This window comes from Falco peregrinus, chromosome 6 (assembly GCF_023634155.1).
Source record: "Falco peregrinus isolate bFalPer1 chromosome 6, bFalPer1.pri, whole genome shotgun sequence".
Classification (NCBI taxonomy): Eukaryota; Metazoa; Chordata; class Aves; order Falconiformes; family Falconidae; genus Falco; species Falco peregrinus.
Genome location: NC_073726.1, coordinates 59,229,612 through 59,246,923, shown reverse-complemented (window position 1 = coordinate 59,246,923; position 17,312 = coordinate 59,229,612). Strand labels below are relative to the sequence as shown.

General features: G+C 50.4%; 2 protein-coding genes across 12 annotated transcripts; both read left to right on the top strand.

Annotated features, from left to right (window-relative positions):
- The first annotated feature begins 14 nt into the window (after positions 1-14).
- Positions 15-2,951, top strand: MPST (mercaptopyruvate sulfurtransferase). Its single transcript, XM_055807968.1, has 3 exons — positions 15-155; positions 725-1,377; positions 1,962-2,951. Exons 2-3 carry the CDS (start codon positions 783-785, stop codon positions 2,258-2,260), a joined length of 894 nt encoding a protein of 297 aa, XP_055663943.1. The 5' UTR covers positions 15-155; positions 725-782; the 3' UTR covers positions 2,261-2,951.
- A 152-nt stretch (positions 2,952-3,103) lies between these two features.
- KCTD17 (potassium channel tetramerization domain containing 17) lies at positions 3,104-17,087 on the top strand. Of its 11 annotated transcripts, none has more exons than XR_008747754.1 (8): positions 3,104-10,018; positions 10,622-10,730; positions 12,516-12,607; positions 13,547-13,642; positions 14,015-14,140; positions 14,788-15,004; positions 15,265-15,470; positions 16,354-16,404. XR_008747754.1 is itself a non-coding variant. In XM_055807964.1 (8 exons), exons 1-8 carry the CDS (start codon positions 9,812-9,814, stop codon positions 16,373-16,375), a joined length of 804 nt encoding a protein of 267 aa, XP_055663939.1. In that variant the 5' UTR covers positions 3,104-9,811; the 3' UTR covers positions 16,376-16,518. The 11 variants fall into 11 exon arrangements, 10 of the variants coding, with proteins under 10 accessions (XP_055663939.1, XP_055663938.1, XP_055663937.1 ...); XM_055807964.1 differs by having other exon boundaries at positions 14,860-14,938; positions 15,398-15,470; positions 16,354-16,518; XM_055807963.1 differs by having other exon boundaries at positions 14,788-14,938; positions 15,398-15,470; positions 16,354-16,518.
- Positions 17,088-17,312: the final 225 nt, after the last annotated feature.

Here is a 17,312-nt window from a genome sequence, read left to right as displayed (position 1 = left end):
CGCTGGCCGGGGGGCGGCCCGAGGGGGCGGCGCGGGGCCGGGTCGCACCGCCCGGGACCGGCCCCCTGGGAGGACCCCGGTTCCCGCCCCCCGGCGGCGGCCATGGCTGGCGGGGACCGAGGGCGGGTGCTGCTCGGCTGAGGCCCGGCACGGAGGTACGGGGCGTCGCGGCAGGACGGCCCCGCTCCTCCCCCCGCTGCTGCGCGGAGGGAGCCGCGGCCCCGCCGGGGCTGGGGGCGTCCGGGGCGGGAGGGGTCTCAGCGGGAGGCGGCGGGGGCTCAGGCTGCGTGAGGGGCGCCAGGGCCCCGGTGAGGCCTCGGCTGGAGACGTGTTCCGGGGCGGTGAGAGCGGTGGGGCAGAGCCCCCCTCGTCGCGGGGCCGTGCCTGGCCGCGGGCGCTCGGTCCCCGCAGCGCAGGGTCCCCGGGGCAGCCCCGCTGCCCGCCCGCTGCTGTCAGCGTGGCCGGTGGTCGCTGGAGGTGCGGAGACCGGGTGGCCTTCGGGAGTCTGGGCGCAGGGCAGGGCCGTGCCGTGGCTGTCCCGCCCGGGGCAGGGTTTGGGCTGAGCTCTCTGAAACCGTTTCCAGGGCTGGAGCATTTCAGCCCCCTCAGTGAAGGCTTAGCCAGCACCTCAGTGCAGACGCAGGTCTTTGGTCCTAAAATGCATCTTCATCCATTTGCTTTTTGTAAGCTGGTCTCGTATTTTGTGACTTTCTTCCTTTTGCAGTCAGGTGGATTCAGGCAGATCCCAGGAATCGGGTAATTTCATCCAGGACTCGGGAACAATGTCACAACAACTCCTCTACCGTGCTCTTGTGTCTGCCAAATGGCTTTCGGAAGCCATCAAGTCCCAGCAAGCTGGTCTCGCCTTGAGAATCGTGGATGCATCATGGTATTTGCCAAAGATGAAGCGTGACCCAAAGCGGGAATTTGAGGAGCGCCATATCCCTGGAGCAGTTTTCTTCGACATCGATCAGTGCAGTGATCGTACTTCACCTTACGATCACATGCTGCCCAAGGCTGATGACTTTGCTGAGTATGTGGGGAAGCTGGGTGTGGGGAATGATTCCCATGTTGTGGTGTATGATGGCAGCGACCAAGGTCTCTTCTCAGCACCCCGGGTGTGGTGGATGTTCCGGGCCTTCGGACATGAAGCCGTCTCCCTTCTGGATGGTGGCCTGAAGAACTGGCAGCGAGAAGGGAATGCAGTGAGCTCTGGGAAAAGCCAGGTATCTCCCTCAGAGTTCCACGCCTCCCTGGACAAGTCCCTGGTGAAAACATACGAAGATGTCTTAGATAACTTGGATTCCCACCGCTTCCAGCTAGTGGATGCGCGCGCTGCAGGACGGTTCCGGGGAGTAGAGCCAGAGCCCCGAGATGGTAATGTGCTTCATTTAAGGTGCCGATCAGTTTGACTTCAGTAGAGGTGTTGAAGGGAAATATGGTTGTCCTTTATGGGATGGGACCAGAGGCAGTGTATCCACCTGTCCTCCCCTCCTTTTGACTAGCAAGTGCTGCTCTTTGAAAATTCAGGAGTGGGGCAGCTGTGTATTTTTTGCTCTTGTGAGGAGCTGGGTTGAGAAGCATAGCTTTCATACACCTCAAAGATAGTCATTGGTCTCTTCGTGTACTGGTGCTACCCTCCTCCTCAGAAGGGCCTGTGGAGGTGCTTCAGTCAGTGCCTCATCAGAGAGGGTTGCTCACATATGGGCAACATGGAGGGAACTGGGAGGAAGAACAGAACTTGACAGCATGGTGTCCATGTGGTAACCTGAAGGTTAGAGCCATCATTCCTGAGTAATCAATAACCTAGTAAAGCAAAGTTTAACAAAAATAAATATATTTGTTTTTAAAAAATACACTAAACAATAAATATTCTTCCCAGTGAAACAGAGAACGGGTTTTGAAATAGATTTGTCCTAGACAGCAGAGGTTAATTCCTATCTGTATTGCTTTTCCTCCAGGAATCGAGCCTGGTCATGTCCCTGGGTCGATGAATATCCCCTTCTCCGATTTTCTCACAGAGGCTGGCTTAGAGAAGACCCCTGAACAGATCCGCAGTCTGTTCCAGGAGAAGAAGGTGGACCTCTTAAAGCCTGTGGTAGCCACATGTGGCTCTGGGGTCACTGCCTGCCACGTGGCTCTGGGGGCATACCTCTGTGGCAAACCAGATGTTGCTGTGTATGATGGGGCCTGGGTGGAATGGTACATGCGGGCACAGCCTGAAAATATTATTTCTGAGGGAAAGGGGAAGACAGTGTAATGAGCTGCTTCGTCTCCCATTGTGCAGATAATTTGCCTTGAAACAGGATTTGGAAAAGATGGGTTTAGCATTCCTGGTTAAGTGTCTTGAGGTCAAGGGGTTGGGTAACAAGTGTGGGCACGTGGTGCTTTGACACTTTTTCCTTACCCTACTGCTCCTGCTTAGGAGCATAAAGATGACCTGGGCAGCCAGCTCTAGGTGACCTTGCTTGAGCAAGTGGCGTGAACCAGATATCCTCCCAAGGTTGCTTCCAACCTCAGCCGTTCTATGATTCTGTGGCCTTTTTATGAAATCAGATGGGAGAGAGTGCTGGTGGCAGCATGGGGAAGTAGTTGAACCAAGCCAAGCTCATGACTTGAGACATTTCACCATGTTCACTCATAGGATGGTCGTACTTGTACAACTGTGCCTCATGATCCTGCTCTCTGCCTCTGTCCTACAAGCCATCCGTGCACTTTATGGACATTTTGAGTGTAAAACTTTGGGGAAAGACATAGCTGTTAAAGGAGCAAATATGGTTTCCAGGTTGGCACTTGGGTTAGAGACTTGGTTTGGATTTCTTCTTGCACTTGGACTCTTACCTGAAGTGTGTACTTAGCCAGTTTTGTACCCCCGTAGTCCAAAATTCCTCTTGAGAAAAAGAGAAGATTCTGGGATTAAAAAAGGGTAAATAAACATGTGTTTCAAGGTCTTTCTGCTGAATCAAACTTATATGAGTGTTGTGTGGGTAGTTCCTTTTCAGGAACTCTGTTTTTATGGGATCCCTTTGTCTTGATGATTCAAATGAGATGTTTCCTTTTCTCCATGAGTAGAACTATGTCTCTTACCCTCAACAAGCTATTTGGCCCAGGAAAGAAAATGGCATGCCTCTCTCTTGGGACTTTTCACAATCTTCCTCCTTTTGGTCCTTGTCCCTTTGCTTTTTGACCTAAAGCTCCATGTTGATCAGTCACAGCTCTGTCCATCAAAGACTGGATGTCAGCTCACATGGTGAAAATTGGACTGTATGGGTGTTTCCATTCTTTCCATGAGACTTACCGTGTAACCTTAAAAAACTTAGGGGAACCGAGGCCTACAGAGGAATAGCCCACAATGGTACACACTTTTCCCCAAGACTGTTGTCCTGTATCTGGAGGCTGAAATACCCCCTGGGTATCCATGGAAATGTTCAAGAATTTGTTCTCTAAGTTTTTCTCCTCTGGAAAAAAAAAAAAAAAAAAAAAAAAGGGCAGCGAGCCTGGACCTATTCTGGCTCGCGGTAACTTAGAAAGTTAATGAGGCAGTTTCTGCTCTTAGGCTTGCAGGTACCTGTGGACATCTGAGGGTCATCCTTTCTAGGGGATGCTATGGATGCTTATGGTTGCGGATTTGCAGGGTCCCCTCCTAGCCACGGAATGCAAGGGCTGGATCCTTTCCCGTTGGGGAGTGTTTATTCTTTGCATTTCCTTTGGCCTCTTTTGGCTGCAGCCCTGGCTCATTCCTGGGCTTGGCTTGCATGCACCCAAGCTCCATTTCTGTGCACCTCCCGTGGAGCTAGTTTCACTGTCCACATGATTTTTTTTCTCTGTCCTCCCGACTCACGCATACAGCATGACCCTTATTGTCACCCATGTCCAGTGACTGAAAGCACTCAATTTCTCTACTTAGATCCAGTCTAACACCCTAGTTCTTGAGGGACTTGGGGCTGGTGATACAGCAAGTGCTGAGTGTACAGAGTGTGCAGGGGTCTGAAATGATTGGTACTTTAGTATGCAGTGCAAGACACAGATCTGGATAAAAAATAAAAAATAAGCCTTTATATTTGCCAGTTTCTATTTAGTTCTTTGGGCTTAGACTTCCCAAAAGGGCTTCCTTTGCAGGTTACAGCATGCCCTGAAAATTTTTAAGACTTTCAGTTCTAGATCTAACTGGCAGTTCAATTAATTTTCTTTTTCCTGCTAGTGAAGTTTTTTTTTCTACTCCTGTGCTTTATGAATTTCCCCACCCAGGTAATCACTGTGCTTTTAGAGGCTGGTAGCAACACCTCGCTTTATCCTAAGCGACGTAGCTTTCTAGCAACTGCTTCCTGCAGGGGAAAGGGAAGAACTAGACAGCATGTCATGTAGGACATTTGATTGCAATTTTAAGTGAGAGCACTTTAAAACAAACTTTCTAAGCTGAAGTATGGTGGTGACCTGAAAACAAAAGGATAAGCACTGGCTCAGGTGACTGGCTAGGAACAGCAAGTGCTGCTAAACTCTCTGTGGAGGGGCTTCCCAATCTGAGCGACATGGTTGCTGCTTTTTAAGACACTTAAGGAAGATACTTGCATGAACAGTGTTGTGTAGTATGGGATCTTATAGCAGGATCTGGCTTGTGACATCTTTTCAGTTCAAGATTTCTAGCTTCTCCCAACATCAGCCAAGCTAAGAGGCTTTCACCTGATGGGTCATTAAGGTTTAGTGCTCTGGGTGTGTCTGGGAGGTGAGGCTGATTTTGTGAGCGTGTGGTGAGGCCCCTGTGTACAAACAGGAGTGCTGTGCCTGCTCTATTTCTCCAGGAAAATTTAGTTATTAGAGAAAATGGACATTTTCTTTCAGACTTTGTAAATAATTTTCAATGAATGCAGGGGGCTGGCTTTTGCTCTTGTTCTTCCACAACATTAGGCAATGCAGCTTAAAGTCCTGTGTTTCTTTTTTCCCACTGACCCCAGCAGTCCCTGGGGTCAGTGGGAATCTGCTTCCTCTTGAGACTAAGCTGCTTTTCTCTGACTTGCATGTCGCAGGGAGGTTCTGGTGCAGCCCAGCCATCCACCTGGAGATCGCAAACTACATGAAACTCTCCCCTTGCTCTACATTTTGACTATGTGGCCCGATGACACCTAGCAGGGCCCTTTCCTCCCTCCGGTATGTGTGCCAAGGTTGGCAGTACTCAACTGCCCTGCTCCTGGTCAGGTTTTAAACCACAAAATCTCAGTGGTTCTTCATTTTCCCAGCTTTTGGCAAATATTTTACCAGATGCTTAGCTTTGCCTTGATTTCTCTGCAGAGGAGAAACTGAGAACTTCCTCCCCATGACAAGATACTTTGTCTTTCTGGGGTATGCCCTGTTACATCACATATCAAAAATCTGTCCAAGAGTGTCTTCTGATATTCTTCCTCCTTTTAGTTGAGATCTGTTATTACACTGCAGGCAAAGCACTGGGAACATTGTGGAGACTGAGACAATGTTTTCAAAGCCTGGAGACTGCAAAGACCTATTTTGAGTCATAACAGATGCTGGACATATGGAACAACTGAGGAGACCTGCACAAGGTCTATAAATGTTCTGCAGATCTTTATGTCCCTGACACAGTGGGTGGGTTTTCTATGGGAACTGGAAACTGGGAAGGGGAGAAGTGGATATGAATGCAAATGTTCATGACTCCTGTGAAAAATTTGCCATAGGGAAAGGGGAATAACATATCTTTGGTGGGATAGGGCTCACGGTGGCCAAAAATTAGTCTAAAAACCAGCCCTGATGTAGGAAGAGGGTCACATTGACCTGTGGCTAACTTGAGACTGGAGCTTTTACAGCTCTCTATAAAAATTTGAGAATCTCAGGCCAGCATGTAAACTCTTTACTGGTATACTTCACCATCTACAATACTTGGGTCCTGAAACAGTTTTGGACTCCGTGAAAACGGTCTGGTCAGTGTTTCTCCAAAAGTAATGCCACAGTCCCTTGTTCCTCACATGTCTTCTTTGTCCCCTGCCTTCTTCTTCCTTCCCTACTGCTGCCTAGCAGTCAGGTTGCACTATCTCACACTTCCCAGCAAACTTTTTGTTCCCCTGCAAACTTTCCCAAATACTAAAGCAGCCTTTCTTCTGCCAGCACCGCTGCCCCTTTGCATTGATGACCACTGCATGAGCAATGGTAATTGCTGTTACCCACAGGGGCTTTTCTTGTGCCTCTCATCTGGCCTGGTTCCAGCTTACAACTGAATGCTACGTGACTGTTCTCTCTCCTCCCAGCATTCATCCAGCAGAGATCCTGAGTGATGCACGTACACACACAGACTTTACACACTATTGTGAATGCAAGTACATTGCCTATGGACCACATGAAGCACAAAGAGCTGGAGAGAGATTAGCTCACTTGCATGCCATGGGGCCTTTCTCTTACTACTCCAGTATGGCTGGCTCAGCTGGCAGTCAAGCTGGGGCCTCTGCTGGCTACAAGAGAACTGTCGTCTTCTCACCCCCAAGTCCAGCGCAAGGAGTTTCTTTGCCCGGTTCACTGTTGGATTAATGGCAAAACGTCAGAGCATTACTTGTCCTCCCCTCCCCACTTCCTATAGGGAAGGGAGAGGAGACGGTTTCTTCTGTGGTGCCTCTTGCCACATTGTGTTCATTAACTAAATGATTGCATAGGTTTAATCCCAGACATGTTCTCAGCCTGCCAGAGTGGTCGCACTGTCTGTGCCAACACATGGTGATTGCTGCTTCCACTGCCACTCCACAATGCAACGATTCCCTAAGAGCAGCTCTGCAATGTCAGTGGTGCATTGTATGTCACGTACCCAGCTGACTTGTCAGGCTGCAACATATGTACAGAGCACTGCAGCGTGTGTAGCTTTCTGCAGGTTTGCACTGCAAGCCTGCTGGCTGCTGAACTAAGAAACTCTCAGTTTACTTCCTGCTCTGTTTTCCTCAACTCTTGTTCAGTCCCATCACCTATCTACCCAGTGCCTATCCAGTTTTTCCTGCCTGTGCAATTGTCCCTGGGATTTAACTGGGTACTCAGCAGAGCTGTATGGCTTTGCACCATCACACTGCCTTGCGTAAAGCCCTTGCTTGCTCTTGTCTCTGTTTCTGTGCATGTGGTTTATATGTAGTTATCATCAAAGCAGGAGGAACAGCCATTGGATTATTTAAGTTTTTTTATCCTCTGTTCTATTGCTTGGTTTTAAGGGAGCTTATCAAGGGCATGCCAGTTGCATCTTAGAACTATGTCTGGTGATGGTGTGCAAATCAGGCCTGTATTTAGCCCACACCACTGAGTCGTCAGAGCATTTAAGTTGGTAACTCACCCTGGGCTGACTTCTTCCTAAAAAGGATTTTCATGTACTATGGGGAACGCCCTGGCTTGGGGAATTTCCAATAAATTTTGTGTGCTGTATGAAGCAGAAAAGAAGTCTCTGGGAGTGGTGTACTTTGACCTCTTCCCTTGCTCATAATCCACCTCTTTAGATTTACCAACTGACATTTCACACCACGGCCCTGGGGTGAGCAAGACTTTAAGTGCTGGCCATAGACAGAGGCTGGTGCTGATGGAAGGTGTGCTCTGAATACAGACCATCCCTGACCTGTAAGCATCATTGGCATGGGAGAGGTTGGGGAAGAAGGCATTGAGAACAAGAAACAGACCCAAAAAGGAGTAAGAGGTTGAGGGGCTGTGAGAAAAGGGAGACAGAGTGTGCACTTGATAGAAGAAAGAAGAAAACTAAGGCAGGGCAAATTTCTTGGAGAGGGAGATAAGGGACTATAGGCAGCCACCCAACTACTGTATTCGTATCAGAGAGCCACAGTCCTCACCCTAATGCTCTGCTGGAGCTGCAGCCAGCACAGACAGGGTCCTGCATCCCTTGCATACCGGAGTGCAGAGTACAGCTCTCAGATTTGCCATGGTTTGATTCAGAGCCAGAAGTAGGAGGGCAACAGTCCCACAGCCCAGAGTTGTGTTGCACTGTGATGCTTCAGCTTGGGTCACTTGGGCTGAGCATCTTCCGTGCACACCACTGTTTGGTGGAGACTGGCCCAAGGGCTGGGCATTTGGGCCAAAGTCTGCTTCATATAGGCAGGCAAAAATAATTTTTCATCCTCCCTGTTACTGGTCACTCTAGTGCTGGCTAGCTCGTGATATAACTTCAAGGAGATCCAGAGTTCCTTGAATTTACACCCTGCAGCAGCTGAATTGGTCCTGTGCTTATAAATTAGCTGGGGGTCAGCAATCTTGAAACCTTTCCATTACCCTGTCATCCCCTCCTTCCCTTTGCAGTCCTCCACGATGGAGCAAAGTACACACTTAGACAGTCTTTTTGAAGGAAGTCCTGGGTGATCTGGGGGAAGGGTGACACTGTCTTCACATCCTGTAATGATAAAAGGGAGAGATTTTAAGTAGAAGAAGAGGGAAGGATGAGAAGAAAAGGAATATGAGTAAAACATGTTTCTCTTTATTCACCCTCTTCTGCCAATAAACCCCTACCTCAAAAACCACAAGGATCTAGGTGCAAGCACAGTGAAGTGTCTGCAAGGTACCATGGTGGCTCTGCAGTGCTGCATTGCCCTGGCAAGGAAGAGCCAGAAAGTTGCTTAGGTGAAGGAAGGCTTTGGGCCACATTCAGGTGAAACATCAGCCTTTCCTTTCCATTCCTAATACGCTCGAGCTGTTGGCAAGCATGGCTGTGCTTAAGATGGGAGTGGGAAAAGCAGAGCTGCTGGAGGGAGAGCTCGTTCAGGTTGTGTCTGTGCCAAGGAGTGCATTTGAACAGAATCCCATGGGGCATGGATTGCTGAGCTCCAGGCTAGGCCTGGCAGGAGCAAGTGACAGAAGCAGGGTTAGATTCGGTGCAGCAGGATTGGCACATTGGCCTCGGCGGGTGGTATGTGCCTGGGGCAGAGGTAAAACTCCACACAGAGCTAAGTTAAAATCTTTGCTCTCAGTTGCCCAGGCACAAACAGGGATGGCAGGAGCACAGGGGGTCTCTCTGTCTGGCGTGCTTTGTGCTGGTAGGGCAGCACAGGGGGGAGTCTGCTGACTCAGCGACTCTTCCAAGCTATTCCTGCCCGCTGCCAGCACTTCATGCAGATCCAGGTTACAGTTCCCAGAAGTGTCCCTACATATGTTAGCAGGAATACAACTGTCCGCACGTTTTGCAGCGAGAACAGCACGGCAACTGATGCAGCACGGAGCTGTGACCCTGGAGTAATGGATTTCCTGAAGGGAAAGCTGTGGAGTACAGCGCTGACAGGCTTAATCTGCTGACTGCCAGGGAGCAGGTTGTTCTTCCTGACTCCGAGGGAGCTTGCAGGCGAGCTCCGGACTGGAAGCAGGCAAACTACCAGCCGCAGGGCTGGGGTCGTGTAGTACAGCGCAGTCCCCCCTCCATTACAGCATCCTCATTGCAGGGACTGCGGGCTGGGGAAACTACAGTTCCCAGCACCCTTTTGTGCATGTCCCTGCAAACTACAATTCCCAGAACCTTTTAACGAGCCAGAGAGTCTGTCTATGCAAAGAAATGCGGACGATTTTTGCATAACAGCCTGCACCACCGCCGAAGTGCTGGCTGGCCCTTGATTAGTGGAAACGGGAACAGGGGAAAAGCCAGAGAGCATCAGCACTGTGGAGCTGTGGTTTTGCCCACCCCTAATAGCCACAGCTATATCCTCCAGCACAGAGCATCTTTCGTCCTCTCCGGACTTGCTCGGCGGTCACAAGGAGGACTCCGCTGCTGCGGAGGGAGAGGCAGATAAACTACAGATCCCAGCATTCTCTGGCAGGCAGCACCTGCGGCAGTCCCTGGAGGGTGAAGATGAGGATGGAGGTCGGAGAGGAGAAGCAGGGTGCTGTAGGGCTAGACTGTACCTGGGACATTCCACCACCTACTGGCACCCAGGCCAAGTGGGTGAGGCTCAATGTGGGGGGCACCGTCTTCCTCACCACCAGGCAGACCCTGTGTCGGGAGCAGAAATCTTTCCTGTGTCGCTTGTGCCAGGGCGAGGAGCTGCAGTCGGACCGGGTAAGGCAGCTGGGTTGCCTCCCGCACTGTGCCCCACCGAGCATGGGGAGGGCTGGAGGGATGCAGGGGTAGAGCCAGACCCTGACAGCTGCAGGAGTAATTGAAAAATGTCTGCTCCTTCTCCCTATCCCAGGAAGGATCTTCCCTTGCCCGATCTCGCCTTGCTGTGCCATAGCCTGGCACCCGTCTTCCCAAGCTGGGAAAAAGAGAGACCCTCTCGCCTCCACCCCTGCTCTCTTGCCTCTCCATCACCCCACATCCCTTGGTTCTACCTCCCAGCTGTATCTGCCTGACTCAGCCTTGTCCCTGTAAGGGGGCTCTCTGCTCTCTCACACCAGGCCTGTGTGCACAGTTGCAGAAGGAGACAGGCCTATTTTTTTTTGCTTTCTCAGCTGGATTGGTCCATGCATGCTGAGCATACTAATGCACGAGTTAAAATCCAAGCTGGGCTGCCTTGGCTAGGGACTCTCAGAGGCCCATGGTTTCCAAGGAGTCTTAGAAATAGTGGACATTTTTGCTTAGGTTTGTATTTTCTTATAGTCTGGAGCATTTGAGGGTTGGTTCCATGGGGTTTTTCTCCTTGTGGTCTGTCTCTGTTGCTAGGATGAGACTGGTGCATACCTAATAGACCGGGACCCCACTTACTTTGGACCCATCCTGAATTTCCTCCGTCATGGGAAACTGGTCCTGGATAAAGATATGGCTGAAGAGGGTGAGTTTTGGAGCTCAGAAACTTCCCACTTGACATGGCTGCTGTAGCCCGGATGCCGTAGGACCTGTTGTCTACCTTGTTGTCTGGTTCTCCTGGAGGTTGATGTGAGGGGATTTGAGAGGGCTTTCTTTGCAGCTCTTGGAAAGCATACTGGTGTTTCCTTTACTAAAGAGGTTCAGAGTAGGTGAGGAAGGCATCCTACAGGTGTTGTGGCTTCACAACAGTTCATTTAGGAGAGATGTCACCAAGATGGAAGTAGGGATGATCTCTCAGCCTCAATAAACTGTTTTTTACTTGTTCCTGATCCACTTCTAACCAGGCTCTGTGACTGAGTTTTCTGTTAATGATTGAGTGCTTCTAATTAGGAATGAAAACCCAGAAGACCAAACAAAATCAAGCTCATCTCTTTTACTGACTGTAAAAAAGACCATCATTAATCATTGACATGCAGTGTGTGCTGCTAGTGATCTGATGGCTTGTGGACTGCAGCAATGCCAGTGGAGCAAGCCAGATGAACCAGTCCCTCATTTGAGGTTGACAGGGGGTCCAATAGCATAACTCAGTAACGTCACAGTGTTACCAGCCAGCAGTCCCAAATACCTCATTATTTTTTGGATGCTAGAGTCTAACAAGGAGCCAATTCCAAAGGCAGGCCGTTCTGTCCAGCCCTTGCCAAGCTCAGTTTCTGCATGTTCATTAGTCGTCTTGCTTCTCTATTACGTATTTTTACCTAACACAAGCAAAGTTTTCTTCAGAATGGTCTTATGAGTTAGAATTAAAAAAAATACATCTAAGCAGTGGTACAGAATTATAATGAAAACATTTCTGAGGTGTTTCCTACTTGACATTTCTTGTAATCCTGAGGTCAGATGGAGTTCATCTGCAGGTTTTAACATCAAATCTGAAGCATGAACAGGAGTCCCATTCATAGCTTAAAATTGCCTTTTGTTTCTGCTGGAGACACTCAGGCTGGCATAGAACCGGTACATTAGATGATTCATGGCTGACTGTGGGACCCAAAACAGGTCTGAGTGTGTCAGGCAGTGAAGGATCAAACTCCACACCTGCACTGTCTGTGTACCGTCCTGGGGACATGTGAGTGTTGGCTTCTAACTGCCTTTCCTTCCTTTCCCTCACCTGCCCTCTGGGAAACCACCTGCCTTTCCCTGAAGGCCTGTTAGCAAACAGGTGAGTCCTAGGAGAGGCAATGGATGCAGACACCACAGAGAAAAAAAAATAAAACACTTCTCTGTTTACCTGCTTTGAGGTGAAGCATGAGGGAGAGAGCCAGAGATCATGTGAACTCATATGGGGCTGCAAGGTGGGTGCAATTCCAACTGGCCCAGGAGGAAAGTTGGGATTTTCTAGGGTCTTTCGGTGATAAGGTCAGAAGAAATTGCGGTTCTCTGCCTTAAGAAGAGGACCTGAACAAAACAAGGTGATAACTAGTGGTTATTGAGAGAGGCTGGAGCCTGCGTTTATTCTCCCTGGCCAGTTATCTGGGAAAGGTATTAGCAGTGCTCGACACAAGCCTTCATTGGCAGTGCCTGTTTCTGTGGCGACATAAGGTGATTGGGGTGAGCATTAGAAACGCAATGCAGAGTGCCAGGGTTCAGTTCTCTGCAGTAAGAGTTTCAAGGAACAGAAACCTGTTAAAAAGTGAGGCTGCAGCATCATTTCTCCCTATGGACCTTGGGAAGCTCAGAATTGATCTTTTGCAAGTTAAAAAACAAAGATGAGCTGTTAACTTTCTGTCTTTGTTGTCCTCCTGTCTTTCTTTCTTAGGGGTCCTAGAAGAAGCTGAGTTCTATAACATTGGTCCTTTAATCCGAATAATCAAGGATCGACTGGAGGAGAAGGACTACACAGTAACTCAGGTATGGAGAGAAATGACTAGGAAAGATAGAGAGGGGTGGGTGAAGGAGGGAATGTGGAAAGGGAGAGGTGAATCTAGAGGGAGAGCAGACTTGGGAGAAGCAGCAAGGAATGGAAAGAAGCAACTAATTAGAGTTTATGTGCTGATGTCTACATAGCAACATCTTGCAAGGGACAGGCTACCACCATTTTAGTTACAATAAACAAGTTACAGACTGGTTTTGCATCCCCAGAAGTAATGCTGGATGTAGCCCCTGAAACCAAATCAGCTCCTCCAGCTTTTGGGGGAAGGCAGCTGGTTGCTGTGGGATATGGCAGTGTTTGTGAGGAGAGTGAAGGTCATGGGGAGGAGGGCTCTGCTGTGGGGAGTCCTGGGAGTGTAATCACAGTGAAGAGCATGGGGCTATCTATAGAGAAACCTGGAGGGAACAGGTGAAGAAAAGTCTGTGGAAGAGTTAAATGCGAGGCACAAGGAATCCATCCTGTGAAACAACCACACCTTGTCTTGCCCAATAACCTTTTAAAATCTGTCTTTGGGGAGTGTTGACTGATATCTCAGTTTTCATCATGTCTGCCTCAGGTTGTAAACCTCCAGCAACACAGTCACTTTGCGCTGGCAAAGTCCCATCAACATTTGTGGTATTTGCATAAATGACTTTGTAACAGCAAAAGCAAACTCCCCATCAAAAGAGCCCAGCATCATCTGGGGACAAGGTAGGAAGCACTCAGCTCAGTCCCTCCTCTTCAGGAGAGGTACCGTTGTTCTTGCTACCCACGACAGCATATAAGAAAGTTGGGTTGTGGTTGCCACTCCCCTTTAACCTAGGACATGGGGAAGCGGACAGGTCTGTCAAGGCAGGGTACTACTGCTTCATTCTGCAGGAGGGCAACAGCTTTTAGCATCTGACCATTGTCAACATGCTCTGCAATTTTGCTGTCAGGTGCCTCCTAAGCATGTCTACCGTGTGCTGCAGTGCCAGGAAGAGGAGCTCACTCAGATGGTTTCCACTATGTCAGATGGATGGTGCTTTGAGCAGGTATGGAGAAGGTAGAAGAAGGTGGGAAGGAGTTAGCTTTTGAGGAAAAAATCGTGGATACCATACAGTCTGCAGGCAAGGCACCTTCCCTGTCTGAGAATATTGGGCCAGTCATTGATGGTGCTATCACACTGGCTCTCTCTTACCCCTTCTCTAGAGGTTTAGACATCACTATGTGGGGTTAAGCTGTTTTGCATCCTGGCTGACTCCTCTCCTGGTTCTCTGTGCTGCCTCCTCAGCTTAGTTATGGGGCCTTTCTTTTGGGGGAATGGATTAGACTTCATGCTGCGTGGTGGGCTTTCTACCCTGCTCCCCAGGTGGAATGGATGTTTCCAGTAACTTGCTTGTGATTCTTGCTCTCGTCTTTTCTAGCTTGTGAACATTGGCTCATCCTATAACTATGGGAATGAGGATCAAACAGAGTTCCTGTGCGTGGTCTCCAAAGAGCTGTACAACTCCCCCAGTGGCCTGAGCTCTGAGCCCAGCCACAAAGCCAAGGTGAGTCCAGCTTTGCTACGGCCCTCCTCCCATTGCCTATGAGATCCTTTGCTCTTGTTCACTCCCTCTTTCTTTCCTCTCTCCATTGTGACTGTGGGTCACCTCAGTGGTGAAATGCAGGGACTTGTCCTGGTATTCAGCACCATGGCATTATACCCCTCGCCCAAAAGGAGGAGTGCGTGTGTTGAGTGGTGGTGTCTGGCTGTGAGTGGCAAATGGCTTTAGCAAGTGACCCCTGGCACTTCCCTTGCCACTCTAACATCCCCCTCATGCCTCCTCATGACCATGCTCTGTGTGGTGCTCTGCCTCTAAGGTGTGATTTCCCTGAAGGTTTTGCAGCATTCTCTTTCCTTTTGCTGAGTCCCAGCCTAAGGGGCAGGAGATAACCTGCTCCACTTTTGAAGGAAGGACAGAAATGGGTGGCAGTGCATGACATCCTGTAGGGTACAGGAAGGAGCACTAGCAACTGATGGCAGTTGTTGGGCAGTTGGGATCACAGCACTTTTAAGTTGGTTGGTTAGCCCTGACATGATGCTCCAGAGGAAGACAAGTCTCTTTGCTCCCTGACACAGAACTGCCTTGGCCATGGGGAGACGTCCCTTTTTATTGCAGAGTCGTGACCTTTGCTTTATTCCCTTGTGTGTCAGAAAGAACTGCCATGGCTCATCTTGCAAGTATCTCCACTCTTTCTTCCCTTTGTCCTGCATGCTGGGCCACAGAGCACAGAGGAGGACCTGGAGGAGGAAGAGCAGGATGTGGAGGAGGAGGCAGAGGCAGAAGCAGAAGCAGAGGAGAAAGGTGCAGCAACTCCTTGAGGAAAATGATAAAAATAACCCCCCAAGTATAGACCCATCCACCTTTCTGGTGAGAGCTCACAGCTAGCAGCAGGGTAGGACTAGGGCAGGTGTGGGGTGTGGGGACAGTCCTCTCCGGGGGCAGGAGTCTCTCTGGAGATAAAGCTGACAAGGGGAGAGCTGTTACTGTGGCTGCTGCTTTGCATTTTAAACTCTTTGGTTTATTTCTGGTTATATTTTTTATTTGAAGACTGTCCATCTATTTGGGATTGCACTAAACTCACCCTTCCTCTGGACCCTCTCTCCCGCTCCCTTCCATGTCCATCCCAGCCATGTCACCTACCTCCCACCCCGCCCCACTCTCCAGCATCCTTCCTTCTGCCTTCTTCGCCCCCCAGGGCTCAGAGTGGTCCCTGCCCAGGGACTCTGTCTCTCTCTGCTCCTCACTTTTCCTCCTCTGCAGGTATGTTACCTGTCTGCACTCTCAGCTCCCGCCAGCCTGAGCTCTGCATGAGTGACTCACTTCCCTCTTGTGGGTACGGCCCTGGTTTGTAGTGCTTGGGGAGGGGAAGGAGGGAGGGGAGGTTGACTCATCCCTAAGGTGGCTTTTCCGATTCTCATCCTGTGTGTGCCTTTACTTGCCAAGCAGCCCCTACGGCTCTGGACCAGAGGCTCTGGCAGCAGAAAGGAGAGCACAGCTGTGAGAAATGAAGAGGGGTGGAAATGAATGCAAAGGAGGCAGGGGTGGCACGGGGAGGGGGGGGGAAGTCTGCCACGTGTCTGCCTGACACACGTGCCAGATCGCTTCTCCAGACTGCCATCTGCAGCTCCTTTGCCTGCCAGCCCGAGAGCAGTTTGCAGAAGGCAGCCTGTTATTTTCCCCTCCCTGCTCTCGCTTCCCTGGGCTTTTCCCCCACCACCTCTGCCAGGGTGAGAGTGCAGTGGGAGAGGGTGGCGAAGGCAGAGCGGAAGCGGCCAGTCCCGGATCCAGATGTTCTCACAGCTGTATGTGAAATGAGCCTCTGTGCTCTGCCTCCTGCTCAGGAAGGCGTGCATGGGGCTGGGTACAGAAAGCTTTACGAGGAGGATTCCTCTCTGATACTGGAAGACTGTGGGACTTGTTAAACTGTAGGTGCTCAGTGCCACTCTCCATCCTGGTGGACAGCTGGCTGACATTTCTCACTCCCTCGCTTTGAAAGCCTCCTTGTCCATGGCTGTGGGACCTGAGTGTTATTCTCTTAAAAGGCAGTGCATGTTAATCACGTGGACTTTTCCTTTCTTTTTCTCTGTTCTCCCGCCCTCAATCCTCATCTCTTTCTTCTGTTCTCATTTCCCTTTTCCTGTTTCTCACTCTCCCTTCCGTACTCATTTTTTTTTCTTGCCGTTGATTTTTTTCTCTCTTTCTCCCTTCTTCTCTAGCTGTTACAAGCCAGAGGTCTGAGGATGTGATCCCAACACTCTACTCCAGCCTTTTTATTTCTTGTTCATATCTTTGCTTTTGTACTGCAGTGGATGATGGCCCCTTCCTCCCAGTGACACCCCCCAGCCCCCTTCACTCTTCCCATGCAGCAATTCTTTTCACAAACTCGCCTCAGAGGCCTGAGCCTCCTGCCCTAGAGGAGTAGGACAGATGCTTCACGGAGCCCCTGGGCTGCCGTAGGGCTGGAGCCCACGGCCCCCTCTCGTGCCTGGCAGGCTGGGTTTCCTTAATGTCATAGTGTCCCCTGCTGGGGACATCAGTGATCAGCCGCTGCAGGCTGCGGTCCCTTCCTGGATGCGACTGGCGCCCCGGCGGTGGTGGCACCTGCAGAAGGACCGGTGCTTGCCCTGTCACTGATCCAGGCAACTGGTCTGGGCTTGCGGCCAGAGGGAAAATGCAGAGCCACTGCCCTTTTCTGGGCCACCTGCACTGCTCGTGGGGTGCCCCTGTGCTGGGTCTCACGCTCCTTGGTGCCTCCCTCCCTGTCCCCCCTGTGTCGGCAGGGTGAGGAGGAGGCAGCCGTGCTGCCCAGGTACCGGGGGCATGCTGGCACCTGATGTCGTTCCAGCTAGCACCGGGATCTCCCTGTCTCAGGGAGTGAGGCATTTGCTTCACTGCTGTGTCTGAGGACACCACGTTGTAACTCCTGAATAAAATTCACAGTCTGTTCCTCCTTGCTGCCTCTCATTTCAAGTGGCATAAATTTGGTGCTGGAAGAAGGGGGTGGGAGCTGGAAGAGTTCAGATTCATCACCTGGAGCCACCAGAAGCTGCTTGTCCTGCACCTGTTTTCTGGGGGCTGGAAGTACTTCCCACTGCATCTTGCTGCATCCCCTCTGTAGGCAGGTGGACTACAGAGCAGGTTTGCTCACTGTATCTAAGTCATAACAGCAGGCAAG

What these genes read in the sequence shown, in the direction of transcription:
- MPST (XM_055807968.1), top strand. Translation starts at nt 783, where the DNA reads ATGTCACAACAACTCCTCTACCGTGCTCTTGTGTCTGCCAAATGGCTT. An exon ending in AGAGCCAGAGCCCCGAGATG is followed by an intron (nt 1,378 to 1,961) that starts GTAATGTGCTTC and finishes CTTTTCCTCCAG; the next exon opens with GAATCGAGCCTGGTCATGTC.
- KCTD17 (XM_055807961.1), top strand. Translation starts at nt 9,812, where the DNA reads ATGAGGATGGAGGTCGGAGAGGAGAAGCAGGGTGCTGTAGGGCTAGAC. An exon ending in AGGAGCTGCAGTCGGACCGG is followed by an intron (nt 10,019 to 10,621) that starts GTAAGGCAGCTG and finishes CTCTGTTGCTAG; the next exon opens with GATGAGACTGGTGCATACCT. An exon ending in TAAAGATATGGCTGAAGAGG is followed by an intron (nt 10,731 to 12,515) that starts GTGAGTTTTGGA and finishes TTTCTTTCTTAG; the next exon opens with GGGTCCTAGAAGAAGCTGAG.